The following is a 17,527-nucleotide window of genomic DNA, read 5'->3' as shown; positions in this document are numbered from 1 at the left end:
ATAATGAGACCCTCAAAACAAAAGCAAAACCAAAATTATTGCTAGAGAAGACCTAAGAATTTAGACGTGAGGAAACTTAGCTCTGAAGTGGCTGAGTGGCAAGGAGAAGCAGATTTACTCTGCACTGCTTTCCCAGCAGCAATAGGAGCCAGAAGAAGGGCCGAGATGGTTAGGGAGAGGCCTGGCTAAAAGCTGCCCAGCACGCAGTGCAATGCCCGGTCTCCTCACAGAAGCCTGAGGCCTTGGTTTCTGATGGGGAAAGAGACGGTCTCTGGCCAAGAAGAGGGGAGCACCCCACTCCGAAGTAAGGGTTGGGGGAGACAAGCCTGCCCTGCGTCAGTGACACTCCAAGCATCCTCCTCCCTGGCCCCAGGACACCAGCAGCCAGCCCAGGGCGTGGACAGAGTGTGAAGAAGGCCTGCTGTGGTGCCCTTGCAGCATGGCAGACAGCGGCTCAGGACAGCTGCGGAGGAAGTATGCAGCTTGTGAGTTACAAACCCAAGCCGAACTCTCATCAGCAGAGCCACCACATCCGACTCTTGACCAAGGTAAACTGCAGTTCCCTGGGGCTCTACACAGCAGCAGGGGTGAAACTGTGAGAGCCGGATGATGACGGGAGAGAAACCTGCAGAAGACTGGCAGAAGAACAACGGGAAATAGGAGGGAAACAGAGAAGGCATCAGAAGACTAGTCCAGGGCCAGGGTGCAGCCGGCAAGCATGAGGTCCTCAGATTGGTTTCTAGTACAAAAAAACCAGACTGGTCCAAAAGTTAACAGACAAAACAATGAAAGGAACTGCCCGTGCTTCCAGACTGAGAGAGCATAACTGATAAAACTAGGCTCAAACTCCACCTGGGCATGGTCTCGCAAAGCTGTCATTTCAGCACGGGGAAGGATGGGGTGGACGGCGAGTTCAAGGCCAGCCTAGACTATAGAGTGAGAGCCCGTCTCAGAAGTAATAAAACAGAATAAGAAGAACATAGGCTCAAACCAAGGCTTAATCATCAAAAGCAGAGGCAAAAGACAACTACCAAAAAGTAGAGGTGTAGGGCCAGGGATTTAGCTCAGTGGCATAAGCGCCTGCCTGGCAAGCATGAGGCTGTGAGTTCAATCCCCAGTACCAAAGAAAAAGAAAAAGAAAAGAGCAGGGGTGCTGAGATGAAGGACCAGGCAGTCTGGGACTCTACCTCCAGATGTGGAAGACGGCAGACAGCCTGTCACCCTGAGACTGCAGGGCCCTGCTAGCACTCCCAACCGAGCTGCGGATGTCCTTTGCCAGTGAGTGTCAGGGACACTGTGGGACCAAGGAAGGGGCGAGGCAGACATGAGACTTCCCACGCAGTGGGAGCCGGGAGCAGCAAGTCCTGCACAAGCTGGCCATGGGGCTGTGAGCTCATGTGGGGGAAACAAAGTCCAGTTCTCTTGTACAGTTTGCTAAGCAAACAGAGACGAGGCAGCTGCTGACTCCAGCAAGCCCTGAACAGCTCAGGCGTGAAAGGAAACGCACTGCCATGGCTCGGCAGTCCCAGATCCTGTGTGCTTGTAACAAGTACAACTTAACCAGAAATGGTAACAATGGAGGGAGGGGAGGCAGGGACAAGAGGACACGACAGGGCTGGGATACGGCTCAGCGGCACGGCGCCCGCCTGTGTAAGCGTGAGGTCCAGAGTTCAATTTCTGGTACAAAAAAAACAAAACAAAACAAAACAAAACAAAAGAAACACAACCCTAGTTCTGTGCCCGCAACTTAGACATGCCTGAGGGGACATGTGGAAGGAAACACTGGAGAGTACTAGAGAGTTTTGAGAGGTGAGATCAGGGTGGCTGTAAAGGGCAAGGAGGCCTTGGCACCCCTTAAATATTTCTAGGGTGAAATTCAGCTTGAAGAGCAGCAGCTAGAATTGCAGCTTCGCTTGTGCCGAGACCAGATCCCCATCCACGTGTACAAAGCCTGAAACCGGTCAGGGGCCTTCTGTCTCGGGGCAGACTGCACCATTAACTCCACTGCGGATACTGAAGGGAGGGGAAGCCAACCAGAGCCACCGGTCAGGCAGGCAGGCCAACACTGGACACCTACACGCTTCACGGCTCTCTGCAAGGGTGCAGAGCTCTCAGAAGGCAGGAGAGGAAAGTGGACCCCACAGCGCCACATGGAGGGTGGCAGCTGCACCAGGGACAGAGAGGCTCTGCCAGCCTGAGGTCCCCTCGCCCTTCTCCAGAGGGCGTCTCTGTCGCAGTGCTAGCCCTGAGCCTCAAGGGGTGCTGGCATGAGAGAACCCCTTCACACAGTGCTTTCCTTCGCCCCTGCAGGATCAGCCCCTGCCATCACGAGGTTTCTCGGTCACAGCTGTGGGCTGCAATGACAGCAAATGGCTCAGGAACACGAGCTCAGTGAGGTGACCAGCACAGGAGGTACACGGGGCGCCCCTGATACTCAGTCGTTTTTCAAAAGGAAAAAAAGCAAAAAGGGAGAGATGCAAGGGTGTTTTCTCTCCCCTTTCACTTGGCCGAAACCCAACCACCTGACGCTGAGCACCGCTCTCTCGCCCCAGCTTGGCAAAGCACAGGCAGTGCCGCCTCTGCCTGGTCCTTCAGGTCAGCTCCTGCCCACAGCGGACAGAGAGGCGAGGATCCCGACGGGCTTTCTTGTCCTCTCCAACCACAGGCCCCTGACAGCAGGGTCACCAGGGGCACACAGGGATGCCCACATGGGCAGAGTGCCCTGCCTGCGTGGCCTGGCTCCCAGCATGCTCGGCCTGCAGCTCCTTGGCCTCAGCCCGCACTCACCGCTATCAGCGTTACTTTTGGTAGCGGTTACTACAATCTGCATGGAGCCACCTGCCTCTGGCCAGGCCGTCCTGGCCCCTGCCTGGTCCCGGGTGACCCTGGCACACAGAGCAGTGTGGGCAGACGCAGGGATCCACGCACCTGACAGGGTGATCTCCGTCAGGGAGTCCCGGGTGGTGGTGCCCACGGCGGTGAGCAGGTTGATGGACTGGTCAGTGACGTGGTTACAGTAACTGAGGTGCAGCTTGGAGAGCAGGGGCATGTGGCGGATGATCAGCCGCAGGGACGCATCCGTGATGTCTAGGCCCGCCAGGCGCAGCTCCATGATGTTCCGGAGCTTACTTCGATTGTCCATCTGACCTGGGGACAGGCAGGAGAGGGGTGACCACTGAGCTGACTGAACACTGAGGCGTAGGGATTCCATTTAGCTGTAAAATGCTCCCCCTGCATCTGAATTCTAACATCTAAAACCCACAAGAGTCCAGTCCAGAGTTAGATATCCAGATTCTCTAGGAAAGTCAGAGTCAGGAAAGCCTGACCCTCATTTTAACCTGCAGCAGTCAGCCACACCCTGAGCCTGCCCCAGCCCCATTCCCCTAGTGCCCAGGAGCCCTAAAGTTGGCAAGAACAAGGGGATAAGGTCATGCCCTGGGCGTCTACTCCCACAGCAGAGCCCCAGTGTATACAAAGGTGCCTCTGGCACCACCTGTGGCCCCACATGCCCAAAGACAGTTGGGGACAGGGTGTGGACTCCAGGGCATGCCCTGCGGAGCAGGGACTTGGGGGTGCAGGCACTGCCTGGGGTCAGCGACTCACCAGGCCTATTATCTGTGGGCGGTGACAAGAGATCCCGCATCTGGGCGTCCTTGAGCCCTTCTACCCACTGGACATCCAGGGTCCGGAGCAGTGGACAGTTGGAGCTGCAGAGCGCGGAGACCGCGATCCATGAGCAGCCCGCCAGCACCAAGTCTCGGAGCCCTGGGGGGACAGGTTTGGGTAGGGTCAGTGGGTGCTCAGCCCCCGCCCCTCACTTGAGGCCCTGGCTCGGGGCTCACCGGGCAGCCGGTTGATGAGCCAGCTCAGCTGCTTCTTGGAGATGTTGGTCCAGCTGAGGTCGAGGGAGACAGGCTGGCGCCGGATGATGCCGCTCAGCATCAGGGGCGTGATGGACTTGCAGTGGTTCAGGTCAATGCGGGTCCACAACCGCTTATCGCAGCACCTGGGTGGCCAGAGGGACGTCATGAGTGGTTGGGCATGGCGGGGAGCCCCTGCTCGGCTGTGATAGTACCCCTCACCTTCCAGCACCCACAATCCCACCAGGACTTCCTGTGAGCCTCACAACACTGCCAGGATGTCCCCCAGGAGGCAGGCACCTCACAGGGGGTCAGCAAGACACCAGGCTGGGGCTGGAGTCCAGCAGCCCTGAGTCCTGACCAGTCCTGACCACCTGGCTCCCAGGGAGCTATTCAAGGAGGGGGCAGGCAGGGCCACCACAGCTCTCTAGACTCGGCTGGCCACCTGCGTGCCCTGTGGCTCACAGGAATAGGCCACAAGGGGTGTCCTAAGCCAGGTGGGCCCTCACCAGCGGTTCCAGGTCCTGCAGACCCGCATGCACACACACAGGTCCCGGTGGCTGAGGTAGCTGAAGACGGCCATCCACACCTCCCTGTGCATGACGTGGGCTGCCCCATCGTCCAGGGGCAGTGAGTCGGGGGGAGGGCTGATGGGGGGCGGCCGGATCACGTGGCGCTCCATCTGGATGCACTTGGGCGGGGACGTGGCGGGTGGGGGCCGGGAGAGGACTCGGGGCGGGCTTCGCAGGCTGGGCCCCAGTGGCTGCCGCAACTCCCGGGGGGTGCCATTGAGCCCCTTGCTGAAGCGGTGGGGGCGCTCACAGAGGCCCAGCGGCCGGCGAGGCTCCTCATTCTCACTCTCGGGCTCCGACTTGATGGGCTGGTGGTTCTCATGGGCCAGGCTGCTCTCCGTCTTCTGGATCTCGTGGTTGAGCTCCTTGCTCAGCTCCTTGCTCAGCTCCTTGCTGGGGAGCCTCCGCTTGCGGCGTATCTTCACCTTCTTCTTCTCCTCCGAGCCCTCGGTGCCTTCGGTGCTGGGCCCCGCAGTGGGCGAGCTGGAGCGGGAGTGGTCACTGTCCCTGCTTTTGGGGGGTACCTCGGGCACATCGTCCTCTGGCTCCTGCTTGAAGCGCCGGAGAGGCTTGGTGGCCAGAGGCATCCGGTCCTCAGCGTTCTTCCAGGACCTCCGCTGCAGCACGGGCACAGAGCAGGGAGCCCTGGGTCAGCGGGCGGTGTCGCCCCCACCCCCACAGACGACAGCGGCCGGGACAGGGAGGGGCATGATACCTTTTTCCGGAAAAGCTTGTCTTCCTTGCCAGGCTTTAGCTGTTGTGAGAGGAAAGCACACAGAGCCTGCTCCAGGCATCAGCAGCGCAGGCCCCATTCCCCCCAGCCCACCAAGAGTGCAGTCTGCAGGGGCTGGAGGGAAACCACCAGGTGCCAGCTCTTCCTCCCCATCTGACCAGCAGCCGCGACCGCTGCCCGCTGATCCCAATGGGGAAGCCCGAGAGGGAGGAGGATGCGCGGCCGTGGGGTCCCACCCATGACTCCCACCAGGCAGACCGGCAGCTGCAGGCGCAGGCACCTCAGCCCAGCCGCCCGGCCAGTGGGACAGTGGGAAGGGAGCGGTTCCAGGCGCCGCCTTGTGGCCAGCGGTGGCAAGGCCGGGGGCGGAACCGGCTACTGGGGCTGGCGGGGCGGCGAGCGGGGCGCGGGAGCACCTGCTGCTGGAAGTAAGTGAGGCTGGATCTCCACCAGGGGCTGAGGCTGCTGCCTAGAGGGGGCCTTGGCGAGAGGTGAGAGGACCCGGGGGACGTTTGAAGCGTCGAGGCCTAGAGGGGTGGGAAGAGGAGTGACTCGCCAGGGTTCCCTCTGCTCTGGGGCTGGCTTTCAGGACGGGTACCCCGCCTGCCCGCCCTGCCCCCCCAGCCCGTACCCGCTTGCGGGCGCTCAGCTCCTGGGGCTTTTCGTATTTCCGCTTCCTCCTCAGGTGCACGTCGTCCGACTTGCGGCGTAGGATGCTGTCGGCTGGCACCTTCTTGGGGTGCTCGTCTGACCTGCGCCTGGGCGCCTCCTCACACTCGCTCCTGCGCTTGGCTGGTTCTGGCCCCTCCTTGTTGTCCCGGTTCATCTTCTGCTCCTTGAGCAGGGAGCCGGGCAGGTTGGAGGCGTACTTAAAGCCAGGGCCACGCTTTTGCTTGTAGGCCAAAAAGGGAGAAGAAACAACCCAACTGTATACCTTTGGCCTTGCCCGCCGCCCCCACTGCACCCCGCCAGGCCGGTCTGGGCACGGCCGGCCCGCCCGTCTGCCCGTCTGCCGGGCTCCTGGCCGCACTCACTTTCCCGGTCTTGCCGGCGTGGTTGCACTTGGGACACTCCCAGCAGTTTGGAAGCTCGTCGTTGACCACACCCTCTGACTCCTTGATCTGGAAGGACGGGTCCTGGACTCAGCGCGGGGCAGGCAGGGGTGCCAGGCTGGGCCCCAGGGCACAGGGTCCCCAAAGCCATATCCATCCCATTCCCAGCCAAAAGAAAACCACTGCTGCACAGGGGTGTGGAGAAGCAAAGCTCAGTCCAATGCTGGGTCTTGCTGCTGGAGCTAAGCAGGCCCACCTCCCCAGCCGGGAGGACTTCGTGAGGGATCCAGGAAAGTGGCCAGCTCAGGGCCTGGCACACAGCAGGGACCCTGCTTGATCCCTGTCATCTGCATAGGCGGGGTGGCTGCAATGGGAAGGCTGACTCCTCAGGCCAAGTCTCGCATGCAGCAGCCCTTCAGAGGGGTGAGGCTGTTTGTGGGTGGCCAGGGTAGGAAAGCAAGGCTCAGATCCACCACCCCGCTGCAGGGGAGCCACTGACCCCGTAAACTCAGGGCTGGAAATGTGCTGGCCCACAGTGGCCTATTCCTTTCCAGAGGAAGCCTGCTGTGGAAGCTAGGCAGGCACAGAGGTCACACAGGGCAGCCCAGCCCCAGGTACCCCAAAGGGACGGGGTCCTGGTGAAGAGGCATGGGACGGCAACCACTTGTGTCATCTGGGACCCAATCTCCCTGGCCCAGGCCCTCTTCCTCTGGAAGCCAGCAGGCAGGACTCCATCAAGTAGCCGCACTGGGGCTCTGCCCAGCACATGCCTGTGTGCTCCACCTTGAAGTGCCAGGAATTGTGGCTCTGAGGTACTGGAGGACGGTGGCAGTGGGTTCAGTCTCTCAGGGACTTTAGCTACTCTGAGCCCATCATGCGAAACAGAACCCCAGACTCTGTTTTGTAAGAATCCAGCAAGCTGCGCCATGCCACCCGCACCTGCCCACAGTCTGCAGGGCAGGGGTCTAGCGCCAGGTCAGCACAACCAGGGGCCCAGGGCCCAGCTTGCTCACCTTAAGGCATCCGGGGTGGATGATCTCATTGCAGATAGAGCACTCCATGAGCATGAGGTTGAACTTGCCCTCCTCCTCCTCCACTGTGTCCTCTTTCCCCGCCTCGCCACACACGAGGCACACGGCAGTGTGGGGAAGCACTGGCTGGGGAGCCAGGAGACACATGAGTCAGTGGGAGAGGGGGTTAGCTGCGGGCGCATGTCTGGGGACCAGCCCAGGGACACTAAGCTGCTTTCCTGGGCCCCCAGGCAATATCGCAAATGGCCCAGCACATTTACCTGTTCATTCATACTATTATGGAGTTGTGATAGCTGGGAACATGGCTACATCCCCTACCACCCTGATGAGCTCCTCTTTTGGTGGAGGGAGGAACAGAAGGTTGGATAACAGGTCAGTGGGGATTTCAGGCCAGGGGAGGCCAGGGCCAGCAGTGGGTGCGAGGGGCCACTGGAAAAGACCTGAAGGAGGTGAAGCAGGAGGTCGGCCTAGACATGGAGGCTGGGACTGGGCCTCCCTCGGACAGGCTTTCTCTGGAGCAGGAGGAGGCCACAGTCTGCCCGCCGTGCAACTGATGCTGGCCTTGATGGTGCACAAGCATGGGCTGCTCGTCACCTCCAGGTGACGGGCGGCTGTCCTGGCTGTGGTGGGCTGCTCAGAGCCCCCCACACTGCAAAGCTCCTGGGTTCCCCTGAAGAACGCCTGGGGTATTAATTTCACAGAAGCCCCACCCCCGTGCACACCCTCACCCACAGGAAGCTGGCGCACGGCACTGCCACAGAGGTAAGCACATGCAGCCCACGCGGCCTCCTCGGGTCACTTGAAAGAACAACTGAGAAAACCAGTTGGCACTGGCATATTTTTTTTGAAGACAAAAGAAACAAGCCTATCGTTTCCAGAAAAATAACTGACAGTACTGGGTGGAAAAGACAAAACTATCTGAAGACAGACAATGAGAAGTCTGGGAAACTGACATGAGCCACCCGGAACTAGAAGACTTAGCAAAGCTCTTCTGATTGGTTGGTGAATAAAATATGGGGTTTTATATGGATATCCACATCGGACTGGGACATACGTATATATAGTACAAGGCGCCAGTACTGGGCAGAGTTCCTCAGTGAGCCGACGTTTTCCAAATGACTGATGCACCATGTCACCTGCACAACCGGAAGGTGAGACCAGTGGCTTCTCACCTCAGTGGGAGGAAAAGTTCATCGGCAGGTTTTTTTTTTTTTTTTTGGTCTTTTTCCTTTTTTATCGTTACCAGGGATCGAACTCACGAGTGCCTGCTTACAAGGCAGGTGCTTATGCCACTGAGCTAAATCCCCAGCCCCTTCACTGGCAGTTTTGGACCCTGCCTTCAAGTGGCCCGTAAGGAGCTGCCACCTGCTGAGTTCCGGAGGCTACGTGTCTACACCCACGCTCAGGCTCCCCTGTCCTGTGACCTAGCGTGACAGACAGGGAGACCTGGGTCCTGTCTAATGAATGAGATGCGAGACATCCACAAAGATGTAAAACTGCCGTTCTTCCATTTTGTTTTACAATTGGATCCTATAAAAATGTTTTAACTTCATTTAAAAAAATGTGATGGGTTTCTTATTCTCAAAATGAATTTAAAGTATTTTAAAAATTCATTTTAAATACAGTAAATAAGTAAATAACCTACATAAACAAGGGCATTTCGGTGTCCTCATGATTTTAAGACCCTAAAGCGGTCTCAAGACCACCCAGCCTGAAGGTGGACCCAGGACAGAGGCCAGATCAGGCCTGTGGCCACCTGGCCCTGACCAGTACAGAACGCAGAGGAGGTGCAGGCGCAGGCTTCTCTAAACGGCCTCAAAGGAGCTTCAGCCAGGCTGGGCTATGCTGCACCATAAGGGGAAAACCTGTAACGTGCACAGACACCGAACCTGCACCCAACTCTGAAAGTGAGGCAGCCTCCATTGCTCCACAAACACTGACAGCATCTGCTAGGGCCCAGTGTGAGGTGCTGAGGGTATGCAAGTGAGGAGGCAGCTGTCTCCAAGAAGAAGCAACTCCCTGAAATCCAAGAACACAAAAATGTTGTGTTCACGAGTCACCTGAAGCAGCGAGGCTGAGGCGGGGAGGCAAAGGCCCTCCAGGTGGGCGCGGCCTGAGAGGTCTGGGCAGGACAAGCCCCCTGGCAAGAGAAGTGCAGGGCTCAGGACACAACCCTCTGGGACGGGTAGGGGCACAGGTACTGCAGTGGTGCTGAGGGAAGGGGTAGGTGGGGCTGGGCATCAGGGGCCCTCAGGGTGGATACGGAAGGCTGGAAAGGGACCCAGAAGGACAGGCTGGCTCAGGATGCCTGAGGGGTGGCAGCAGGCAGGAGACAGGCTTACTCCTGCCAACACAGCCCGTGCGCCAGGCACCAGAGCTGCACACGTAAGGTGGCCAATCACAAAGGTTTCCTGTAACTGGGCCCGTGCACCAGGGGAGAAGACGAAAGATAGTTGTGGGTTTTAGGTGACGCTTGTCCAAACCAACAATTTCCAGACAAGCTCCTTAAGACACTGTTCAATCCCAAGGGTCACACAGGCCCTCTTCTCTAGAAAAATGCATACAAGCCGGCCAATCACCTGTACTGAATCTTGGGGGTTAATTATGAAGAGCTTCTGTAACCTCACTACAACAAAACACCATAAAAACCCAATTAAAAATGAGCCAAGGAGTTGAAACAGACATTTCTCAAAGAAGATATACTAATGACCAACAGACACATGAGACAGTGCTCAGTATCACTAATCATTAGAGAAACTCAAGTCAAAAGCACAGCATGGTGATGCTGCACACAGACCAGGGCAGCCACTGTTAGAAACAAACAGCATCATGGGATTTTGAGACCCTGTCTCAGAAAAACCAAAAAAGAGCCTGGGATTTAGCTCAGCGGCATAAGCATCTACCTTGCAAGCGTGCACTTGTGAGTTTATGCCCCAGTACCAACTCCCCCCCACCACCACCAAAAAAAGAAAAGAAACTCATTTGGGTGCCCAAATGGGTGCACACTGGCACTTGCCCGTAACCCCAAGCGCAGTGGGAGGGTGACCAAAACAACAAACAGACAGTCCCAGCCAAACCTAGGCTTTGTGAGACCCTGTCTCAAAATGGAAAAAGGGGCAGGGAATCTAACTCAATGCAAAGGCCCTGGGCTCAATTCCTAGTGCCAAGGGAAAAAAAAATCTGTCACCAGTTCCAAGGATAAAGCATGATGATGTTACAACAGTTGCAAAAAAACCAAACAGGACGTGACTCCATTTATATGAGGTGCCTAGTTAGCTTTTAGAGACTGAAAGTGATCTGGTTGCCAGGGGCTGCGCAGAAGGAAAAGGGGAGTAGTCGTTCAATAGGTGCAGTTTTACTTTGTTTGAGATGGGTTTCAATATGTAGTTCAGGCTGGCCCTAGACTCACTGTGTAGCCCAGGCTAGCAGCAATCTTCCTGCCTCAGCCTCCTAGTGTTGGGATTGCAGGTGTGCACTACCATACCTGGCCAGAGTTTTGGTTTTGCAAGAAGCATGTTTTAGCAACCAGCTGCACAGCTACATGCATGTATACTTAGGTCTGCTGCACTACAAACCTGAAAATGGTTAAGACAGTGAAACTCACAGGAGGTGTTGTGTTCTCTAAAATCACAGGCTAAGCAGGCATGCGTGCCGGGACAAAGGGAAGGTGCCCCTGGGCTTGGAGGGCATTGGCTGGGTCGGGAAGAAGCGCTCACCTTGTGCCAGGCTGGGGCTGCAGGAGCTCGCCAGGGCCCAGGAACCCTGTGTCTCCCGCTGAGCCAGCTTTTCCAGGAGGGCTGGGATGCCGCTGGGCCCCAGGAGCAGGAATAGCAGTGCGTGTGTGGGTGAGCGGAGGGCAGGGTGTCCCCGAGGCAAGACCGGGGCCTGCAGAAGTGGTGACACAGCTCTGGAGACCCCTGGCCTGGCTGTCAGGAAGGTCACTGACCTTTCAGCCAGACTTCTGACCAGGGGAAGGTGGAGGCAGGGAAGGGACCCAGCATCCTCATGACATGGACGGTAAATGTCGGCCTTGGGGTCCAACACAGCTCAGACCTCCCTGACATCTTTAACGAGAGGACTTCAAAGCACCTGGTCATCACCGGAAGGGAGGTGCCAAGGGACGGCAGCCCTGGAGGCCGACCTGAACCCACCCCTCCCAGCCAAGCAAGCAGGGCCACAGCCAAACAGGCACACTCACCGCGATGCACTGTCGCATGATGCAGCTCTGCTTCATCCGCCCGGGGCCTCCGAACTTCTTCATGTCCTTGCAGAAGTGGCACTCCCCACACTCTGTCCGCAGGCACGCCTCGCACTTGCGGCATCGCGTCCGGCGCCGGCGAGCTCCTGCCGTCGTGCGATTGGTGGCTAATTTCACTGCGGAGGCCGGGCCCGGCTTGCCCTTGGGCCGACCCACAGCCCGGTTCTGCAGAGAAGGGGACAGTGGTGAGCTGGGCGGCAGTGGGGGCAACTCCTGGGTGTTCCAGACTCAGCTGTGTGTCCCCAAGCGATGGCGAGGCCCTAAGCCCTGGGCTCTCCAGAGGTGGTGAAGCTGGGGGAGGTCACTCGGCTGGACCTTAGTTGGCACCGAGGTCCTTCTGAATGAGGACTACCAGAATGCAGACAGACAGAAAAGGCCATGGGGGAGCCCTGCCCACAGGCCCTCCGTTCTCTGAGGGCAGAAACAGACTCAGGCCTAGGAGCTCAGCTCCTGGGGAGCCTAAGGAGTGTGTCATAGATTGAGGGTCTGTGAGGCCAGAGGCGGTCATGTTCCAACCCTAAAGGACACTTCTGACCTGAACCTCACTGGGAGCTGAGCCGCTCTAGGAAATGACAGAGCAAATGACAGCTAATGTCTAGAATAAAGCCCTTTTTCCAAAGAGCTCATCTCCTGTCCTCTCTACCTGCTGGCCACATCAACTAGAGAAGCTTTCACTGTGTTCACCAGCAGCCGGCTTCTTGGGAAAAATCCGAATACCCAAACCCAGGACCCTAAAGAGCAACGCTCGAGAAAACCAACAAGTGACAGACAGGGGCAGCTCTTAAGGACCAGCCAGAAAGCCCTGTGACCGTGGACTACAAACAGGTTGACACAAGGACCAACGAGCCATCTCGCATGGCCATGAGGCTGCCGTCCTAATGTCTTCTGTGTGACACCAACTCCAAACTCTCTCCTTGGCCTAACAAAAACAGGCATGTGGGGCTGGGGATTTAGCTCAGCAGCATAAGCGCCTGCCTTGCAAGCAGGCAGTCGTGAGTTTGATCCCCGGTACCGATAAAAAGGAAAAAGAAAAAAAAAACAAAGAAAAGAAACAAAAACAGGCATGTGCAAACCAAGTCCGCCTGCTGATCTCAGCCCATTGTGAAGTTTTTAAAAACCTGAACCCTCGTTCACTGCTCAGGCCTCTAGCCTGGGGGATTCCAGCACCTCTTCTCCACGAGCGGCTGGAAGCATCTCCCTTACAGGAAAGATTACTCACAGGGTCACTGTCCCATCAGTCTTTACTGATCCAGGTTCTACCTTACAGAAAGGTCATGGCAGGAACTTTCTTGGTCTCTCATCTCTGAAATACTGGACTTTAAATTACTTAGGTTAATCAATGAACGGACACTTTGCATTGATGGAGTAGAAGACAAAATGACTACACTTCTCAAAGTGATCTACACATCCCAATATCGTGTCTCTGTCACAACCCTAACTAGTGTTCAGTAGAAATTGATGCTATTGATCCCAAACTCAGATGAAATTGCTAAAGCAATCTTTTTTTTTTTTTTTTTTTTTTAAAAGGAACAAAAAAGTCAAGGCCTGGTGCAGGCCAGGCCATGGGCACTGCCACCGCCAAAAAAAAGAACAAAGTGAAAGACTCAAACTTCCTGATTTCAAAACTTACTACAAAGGCAGACGTGGTACTGACATAAGAGAAACACACAGATCAATGAGATAGAGCCGAGAGCCCAGAAATAAACTTATTTTGACTAACTGAATTACAGTAAGGGTACCGTGACAGTCCAGCAGGAAAAGGAACGGTCTTTTCAATGCACAGTGCAAGACAAGTGAATAGCCATAGGTAAAAGAATGTAGGGCTGGGGACTTAGCTAGGCAGCACAGTGCCAGCACAAGGGCGTGAGTTAGATTCTTGGTACAGGAAAAAAAAAGGAGAAGGAAGAATGTGGATCCCCTAATTTATACCATTTAAAAAAAAAAAAGCAGCAAATTCAAAAACCAACCAAGGACTGAAACACTGGAGAGGCTGAAGCAGGAGGATTGGTGTGAGTTTGAGGCCAGCCTAGGCTACAGAGTGAGACCCTGTCTCAACGGAAAAAAGAAAAGACAAGAAAAAAAGACAAACTAGATTTTGTCAAAAATTAAAACCTTTAGGGTTTTTTTTTTGAGACAAGGTTTTGAGGTGTAGCCTAGGGTGGCCCTGAACCCCAGCCTCCTGAGCGCTGGACTCAGGTATGTTCCGCCACACCCAGCTTAAAGGATTTGGCCAGGCCAGGCATTTAACTCAGCAGCACAAGCACCTGCCTGGCATGCACAAAGGCATGAGTTTCAACCCCAGTACCAAAAGGGGGGTGGGTGGGTGCTGGGGATTTAGCTCAGCGGCATAAACACCTGCCTTATAAGCACAGTTGTGAATTCGATTCCCGGCACCAAAAAGAGAGACAGATTTGGCCAGGGATGGTGACACATGCCAGTGAGCCCAGAGACCACTATGAATTTGAGGCAACCCTGGGTAACCCAGTGAGTTCAAGGCCAGTCTGAACTACAGAACAAGACTCTGTCTCAATCAATCAATCCATTTTGGAAAGGAAAGAAAGTTTTTGGACTTCAAGGACACCGGCTTTTTAAAAAAAAACCTACAGACTGGAAGAACAAATTTGCAAATCATCTATCTAGTAAAGGACTAGGACCTATAGGAAACAAAACAAAACAAAACAAAACAAAACCTCTTTGCTCCACAATAGACAAAAATGCCCATTTAAAAATGGGGAAGGTGGAGCTGGAGGTTTAGCTCAGCGGCATAAGCACCTGCCTTGAAAGCAGGCAGTCGTGAGTTCGATCCCCAGTACCAATAAAAAGGAAAAAGAAAAAAAAAATTGGAAAAGAATTTAAATATTTCTCCACAAGATCTGGTCAAAAACCACACAAAATGATGCTTAATATCAACAGCTAAGAGAATATGCAAGCTGCAGGTAGACTAATTCATTACCCCTCGTTTACACTTCACCACCCAGGTCCCTGCTATGAATCACACAGCAGACTCAATGCAGGGCCAGGGCTCGCAAGGAGGGGGAGTGCCCTGCTCTCAAAGGCCCCGCAGTCTGGGGTGAGGAAGACCTGTGCCACACAGACAGCACGTTACCACCCTGGTGAAGCGCCAGTGACTCTTTGCGATACTCACATCACAACCTGCAAGACATGAATTATTACTACCTGTTTACCAATGAAGAAAGGGGGCAACGCAGGTAAGTCATTTGGCCAACGTCACATGCCAAGTGCACATGATGGAACAGGAGCCCCACAGGACCTCTGAAGCCTGGACCCCTGCATGCTGCCCTGGGAGAAAAGGAGGCTTAGAGGAGACAGGAAACAACAGTTGTATGGTGGCCACCTGCGTGGCACTAAGGAACCCAGCGATACTGAAAGATACACATCTGGAAATCAGTGACCCAACAGTGTTAAAGCTGGTTAACCCAGCAACCTCCAGGGCACTGAGGAGAGACATGGTTTCAGCAGCACCTGTGGGCCCAGAGAGCCTTGGAGTGAAGATGGAGCGTCCTTCACCAGAAAGGCAGGCAAAGCAGCAGGAAGCCAAGAGGCTGAAGAAGGCAATGGTCAAGGGTTTCCAGTGTCAAGAGAAGTCAAGCAAGCAAAGCAACCCAACTTTAGCTAAACGACTTTATGATTCAGAGGGTTCTATGTTTCCGGTCAAACTACCTCCAACCACAGGACTTAGGGACCCTGCCTCCCTCCTGCAGCAGCCAGCAGCCTGAGCACGCACCTGCAGACTCCAGGGAAGGCTCTGGTTTTTTTACACACGGAGGGGAAGGAGCCACAGAAGAAAACCACAAGAGACCAGAACACCCAGGGACAGGGAACCTCTGGAGAATCCCGAGAGAGCTAAGAAACGAAGGTCCTCCAGAAAAATTCACACAGGTACAAAGTTTCCTAATTTTGTATATATTCTGGGGAAGGTTCAGAACCCCTGTCTTAAAATTACACCACTTATGAAGCTATAATGGAGAGACGGGAAGGGATGAAAAAGAATTAAGATCGGGGGGCCAGGGATATAGCTTAGCAGCACAGCACCTGCCTGGCAAGCATGAGGTCCTGAGTCTGGTTCCTGATACAAAAAAATAATAATGATTAAGATACATTAAGTACTCATACCAACTCTATACATTGAATGGAAGCATTACGTACATATGTACTGCAAATGAAAAAAAATTTTAAATACATTTTTTAAAAAAGCTATAATGGGTAAAACAATATATGATCACACAAACATAAATTTCTGGGTTTTGGTTTTGCTTTTTTTGAGACAGCGTTTCACTGTGTAGTTCAGACTGGCCCTGAACAAACTATGTACCCCAAAATGGCCTTGAACCCACGGTGATCCTCCTGCCTCGTCCTCCCAAAGGCTGGGATTACAGGCGTGCACCATCATGCCCAGCTTCTGAGAGATTTTCTTCTCTAGAATTCCCTAATTATAATTTTCAACCATTTGTACTCATTTTATTAAGGAAAGAAAAGGAATAAAGTTTCACTTAAGGGGTTAAAAATGTCTTCTGAGAGCCCTTCTTTAAGGGGTACCTACTCACACGAACTCAGCTGCCGACACGCTGACAGTTCTGTACTGGAGAAGGCTCTGCCAGGGTGTTCCCTGCCAACCTGGCTCAGTGGCCACCGTGCCCTGGCTGTCCCCCAGGTGGCGACACTTGGGAAACCCAGGGGCCTAGGAAAGGCTCCTGATACTGCTCTGACTGAACACCAGTCTCTAGTGGGGGCAGGACAGTGAACCTGACCGTGATGAGGAGGGGAAGGGGAGGGCTAGGCCCAGGGATGGGAACTTTCTTCCAGCTGCCACACCCACACTCCTGGACTCATGCCACCTTAGGGGGCACCTTCTCCTTGTGCCAAACCCATGGAGCCAGCAGGGTGGGTAGGAGGGAGATATCAACAAGAGCCGAGTCTAGCTCTACAGTCACAGACACCTTCAAGGTCTGCAGGGGAAGCCACTCCTCCCGGGCAGTGAATCCCTGGGCTGAGAAAACAGCTGAGTAAACCGGGGTGGGGGTGGGGGGAGGAACCACAGCCGGGAGCATCCTCTGGAGCGATGGCACCTAAGGTGGCACCATCTCTGTTGGGACCAGAGAACAGCAGCCCAGCGCTCTGGCTTAGACATCGTCCTCCTCGATAAAGCTGAGTGGAGGAAAACCTGAAGTGAACGCTGAAACCCAGGCAGAACTTCCGTTACTGAATGCTCCAGAAGAGCTACAGCCTGGCTGACCCAGGAGAGGGGACCGAATGATGCACAGGAGAGCTGGTTCCCTCCTAATCTGGAGTCTTGCTCAGCAGTGGCACACCCTGAAAATACACTCTCAGGCCCAGAGACACACTCAGTCTCATCCCACATCAAACACTACCTACCAGAACCCACAGATGTGACCCAATTACTTACACACACACACACACACACACACACATACACACACACACACACACACACACACACACACACACACACACAGAGTATTTCTGGACGTTGCCACGCCAAAGGCCAGTCAACACTAACACCTATGAATGACCAGACACTGGGTCAGGCAGACCCAAACTCAACTAACCGCAAATGCTCAAACCAAGGGCAGAGAAGCAAGCTATGTGATCCGAGAGTGCTCAACAGTTACTGGGACCATAAAAGTTCCAAGCCAAAACCACTTGAATTGCCCCTCCGTTCATCCAACCCAAAGACCACTCAGATTCAGAAACATGCAGAAAGTACCGATGCCTACAAACTGTCAGGCAGAATCCAGCCCCTTCCCCCCAACTTTGTCTCATATCATGCACGGTATGATTTCAGCGAAACCTAGGCATACTTCCTCAATGTCGACCAACGTTAGGGAAAAAAAATCAAGTTCCCACCTTTCAGCTTGAACATTCCAAATATCTTCCACCGAAGAAAGGAACCAGGATTACAAACAAGCAACTTCTTTACCCCCAATCCGACTAGTGTCCACACCACTCATTCTCAACCGTCCCACAGCGAAGCCCCCAGGC

General features: G+C 54.7%; 1 protein-coding gene across 8 annotated transcripts in view; it reads right to left on the bottom strand.

Annotated features, from left to right (window-relative positions):
• Positions 1-17,527, bottom strand: part of Kdm2b (lysine demethylase 2B) — a 95,759-nt gene that overhangs the window by 5,241 nt on the left and 72,991 nt on the right. For 4 of the 8 annotated variants that reach the window (XM_013144801.3, XM_063225587.1, XM_063225588.1 and 1 more), the window contains 10 exons: positions 11,447-11,671; positions 7,231-7,374; positions 6,200-6,286; positions 5,797-6,066; positions 5,582-5,692; positions 5,148-5,186; positions 4,370-5,049; positions 3,843-4,006; positions 3,604-3,765; positions 2,929-3,147 (listed from right to left, as the gene is read on the bottom strand). In XM_013144801.3, the coding sequence (XP_013000255.1) occupies positions 2,929-3,147; positions 3,604-3,765; positions 3,843-4,006; positions 4,370-5,049; positions 5,148-5,186; positions 5,582-5,692; positions 5,797-6,066; positions 6,200-6,286; positions 7,231-7,374; positions 11,447-11,671 (2,101 nt within the window). The remainder of the gene's footprint in view (positions 1-2,928; positions 3,148-3,603; positions 3,766-3,842; positions 4,007-4,369; positions 5,050-5,147; positions 5,187-5,581; positions 5,693-5,796; positions 6,067-6,199; positions 6,287-7,230; positions 7,375-11,446; positions 11,672-17,527) is intronic. The other 4 variants (XM_013144802.3, XM_003462925.5, XM_003462926.5 and 1 more) reach the window with 1 other exon arrangement.

Source organism: Cavia porcellus, unplaced genomic scaffold (genome assembly GCF_034190915.1).
Source record: "Cavia porcellus strain 051 isolate PalLab524CR breed Dunkin Hartley unplaced genomic scaffold, mCavPor4.1 scaffold_16, whole genome shotgun sequence".
Lineage (NCBI taxonomy): Eukaryota > Metazoa > Chordata > Mammalia > Rodentia > Caviidae > Cavia > Cavia porcellus.
The sequence above is the reverse complement of the archived record's forward strand: the minus strand, read 5'-3'. Positions and strand labels throughout refer to the sequence as shown.